Source organism: Tupaia chinensis, unplaced genomic scaffold (assembly GCF_000334495.1).
Source record: "Tupaia chinensis unplaced genomic scaffold, TupChi_1.0 Scaffold000383_1, whole genome shotgun sequence".
Classification (NCBI taxonomy): Eukaryota; Metazoa; Chordata; class Mammalia; order Scandentia; family Tupaiidae; genus Tupaia; species Tupaia belangeri.
The window spans coordinates 1,846,103-1,849,220 of record NW_006159885.1 but is presented as its reverse complement, the minus strand read 5'-3'; the positions used below and the strand labels follow the sequence as shown (position 1 = coordinate 1,849,220).

Sequence of the window (3,118 nt, the reverse complement as noted above, 5' to 3'; positions counted from 1 at the left end):
GCATGAGAGGCTGGCAACTGTGGGGGACTGTGGGTGGAGGGGGTACAGAGGGCAGTGGCCTGATGCTCGCTCCCCTGTCCTCCCTGCCCCACCAGAAGCCCAGTGCAAACCCTACTACTCGGATTATTCCCGCTTCCGGCTCCTCGTCCACCACTTGTGCACCAGCCACTACCTGGATCTCTTCATCACAGGTGTCATCGGGCTGAACGTGGTCACCATGGCCATGGAGCACTACCAGCAGCCCCAGGTAGGAGCCAGGGGTCAGCCCTCTGGGCCCCACCCCAGCCTGAGCTAGGGTACCTCTGTGCTAGGCAAGCACTGGGCATCCCACCTGGACCCTCTTATAGACCCTGAGAAATGGACGTCACCTTCGTTTTATAGATAAGGACACTGAGGCTCAGAGAGGCCTCTCTAAGGTCACCCAGTGGGAAATACAGGACCTAGTTTCTTCACCAAGCGAGTATTTATTGAGTGTCTACTCCATGCTGAGCTCTCGAGCCTGCAGGGAAAAGAAGGCAGACTGGGACCTGCTCTTCTGGCGCTGAGGTTCTAGTGAATATCCAGCTCCATAGCTCATTCGTGGTCTTGCCACTCCTGCAGCCAGCCTCCCTCTGCTGCCCGAGCCCTCTGTTTCCCCACCTGTTCCGTGGAGATGTTGAGCTGATAACACACAGGCCCCTTCCAGTCTTGGCCTGCTGGACCTTCCAGCACATTCTCATGCAGACCCCTCCCCACCTCACAAGGGTGAAAATCATTTAGCACCAGGTTTGAGTCATTTGTGTGATGAGAACCCTGCTATATCCTGGGGTGTTGGCCAAGGTCCCCCTCATGGCAGGAACAGGGAACTTAGGTCCCTGTAGGCTCGCCCTGTCATCCAGACCTGGGCAGGCTTAGCCCTGGCCCTAGAAGACCTGCTTCTTGCCCCATCCCTGCCAGATCCTGGATGAAGCTCTGAAGATCTGCAACTACATCTTCACCGTCATCTTCGTCTTGGAGTCTGTTTTCAAACTCGTGGCCTTTGGCTTCCGTCGGTTCTTCCAGGACAGGTAACAGAGGAGAGGGGCCTAAGGGGGGTTGAGGGATTTGGGGGCTAAGGGTGTGTCTCCTGATAAAACACCCAAGAGGATCTAGGGCCTGAAAACCTTTCCGAATCCGAGGCCTAGCCCCCACCCTGGGGCTGATGGGTTAGGGGAACACCCGAGGCCTGGGAGAGAGATGGGAGGGAACTTGACAGGACAGGGCTGGGGGCTGTTGGCAGCTAGAAATCCATGTGCACAGAGCCTGGAGGCAGACTGCCTGGACCAGATTTGAATCGTGGTTCTACCACTTAGTAGGTGGCCTTGGGTAAGTTACTTCATCTCTTTGTGCCTCAGTTTCCTCACCTGGAAAATGGGAGATAATAATAGTATCCACATCACAGAGCTATGAGAGTCTGAGTTCCTATTTGTACAGCCCTTAAAACAGCACATGGCAGGAGCAGCAGGTGGCATGGTGGTTAAGGCACTCGACTCCCACATGACCGACTGTGGTTCAAATCCTGGACCTGGTGGCTTGCTTTCTCACTTGCCTCTCTCTGTCTCTCTCTGGTCAAATTAAAATAATAATGATGATAACTAAATTAAATCTTAAAAAAAGAAAAAGAAAAGCAGTGCTCGGCACATACTAAACACCATATAAGTGCTCAATAAAACAACAAATGAATACAAATGAGAAGCAGAAGCCCTCCAGTTAAAGTCCTGGCCCAGATAAGTCATGCTCTTCTCATCAGGATGGGGAGGCTGGGCCAGCTGGCCTCTGCCCTCCTGTCCAGCCCTGTCTCTCTGTGCCACAACTGTCCCCTCCCCCATGGCTCCTTCCACCACTCAGGGAGCCCTGTCTCGGGCTTTGTAGGTGGAACCAGCTAGACCTGGCTATCGTGCTGCTGTCCATCATGGGCATCACGCTGGAGGAGATCGAGGTCAACGCCTCGCTGCCCATCAACCCCACCATCATCCGCATCATGAGGGTGCTGCGCATCGCCCGAGGTGGGTGTCCTGCAGCCTCCCTGAGTGACCAGCCCAGGAGGGAGGGTACGGGTCGCTTCATGGCTGGCCAGGGCTCGGGCAGCTGTGGGTTCCCCAGGGTCATTCTCTCAGCCTCTGCCAAAAGGGAAGGCCTGGGGCTGGGCCGAGAGTCGGGGTGCAGCCGCCCACCAGCCCCGTGCTGGCCCTGGCTCTGCCAGCTGTCTGGCCGGGACCCGGCAGGGCCGGCTCATGACCTGTCCTGTTCTGCAGTGCTGAAGCTGCTGAAGATGGCTGTGGGCATGCAGGCCCTGCTGGACACGGTGATGCAGGCCCTGCCCCAGGTAGCTGGCAGGTGGGGGCGGGGGAGCGGGGTCCTCTTGGGGAAGGGGAGGTGCCCTCCACAGGGCAGGGGGCGCAGGGACTCTGGCCGGGAGATCCAGTGTCACCTTTTCCATTGCTTTTCCTCTTTTCCAGGTGGGGAACCTGGGACTCCTCTTCATGTTATTGTTTTTCATCTTTGCAGCTCTGGGCGTGGAGCTCTTTGGAGACCTGGGTGAGTTGAGGTGGGGAGGGTAGAGGAGCCAGGGCTGGAGACCGAAGGGCTCCTGGACTAACGAGGGTCTCCCTCTACTTTCCATCTCCCCAGAGTGTGACGAGACACACCCCTGCGAGGGCCTGGGCCGGCATGCCACCTTTCGGAACTTTGGCATGGCCTTCCTGACCCTCTTCCGAGTCTCCACAGGTGACAACTGGAATGGTATCATGAAGGTGAGAGCCCACCGCAGCAGGGTGCTGGCCAGGACTGGTCAGAGAGCGGAGAGGCAGCCCGACTTCTTGAGCCAAAATTTCTTTTTTTTTTTTAATGATTTTTTTTTGAGAGGTTTTTGCTATAGGGCATGTGCGCTCGCCAGACAGACAGAGAGAGACAGAGAGACAGAAAGCGAGAAATCACCTCCCAGGGGGGATGGCCACGCTGCAGTTCCTTCTCCTCCCCTCTCCTCTCGAGATCTTGGGCACACACGTACACGCACTCGGCGTGAGTTTTAAGCCACCGGGTCCAGGATGCGAACCACGGTCGACTACGTGGGAGTCCAGCAACATAGCCATTACACTAA

General features: G+C 56.5%; 1 protein-coding gene across 1 annotated transcript in view; it reads left to right on the top strand.

Moving 5' to 3' along the window:
* Positions 1-3,118, top strand: part of CACNA1G (calcium voltage-gated channel subunit alpha1 G) — a 67,404-nt gene that overhangs the window by 53,311 nt on the left and 10,975 nt on the right. Inside the window, 6 exon segments of the mRNA XM_027773865.1 lie at positions 96-247; positions 937-1,046; positions 1,891-2,024; positions 2,274-2,344; positions 2,478-2,556; positions 2,650-2,771. Coding sequence (XP_027629666.1) covers positions 96-247; positions 937-1,046; positions 1,891-2,024; positions 2,274-2,344; positions 2,478-2,556; positions 2,650-2,771 — 668 coding nt within the window.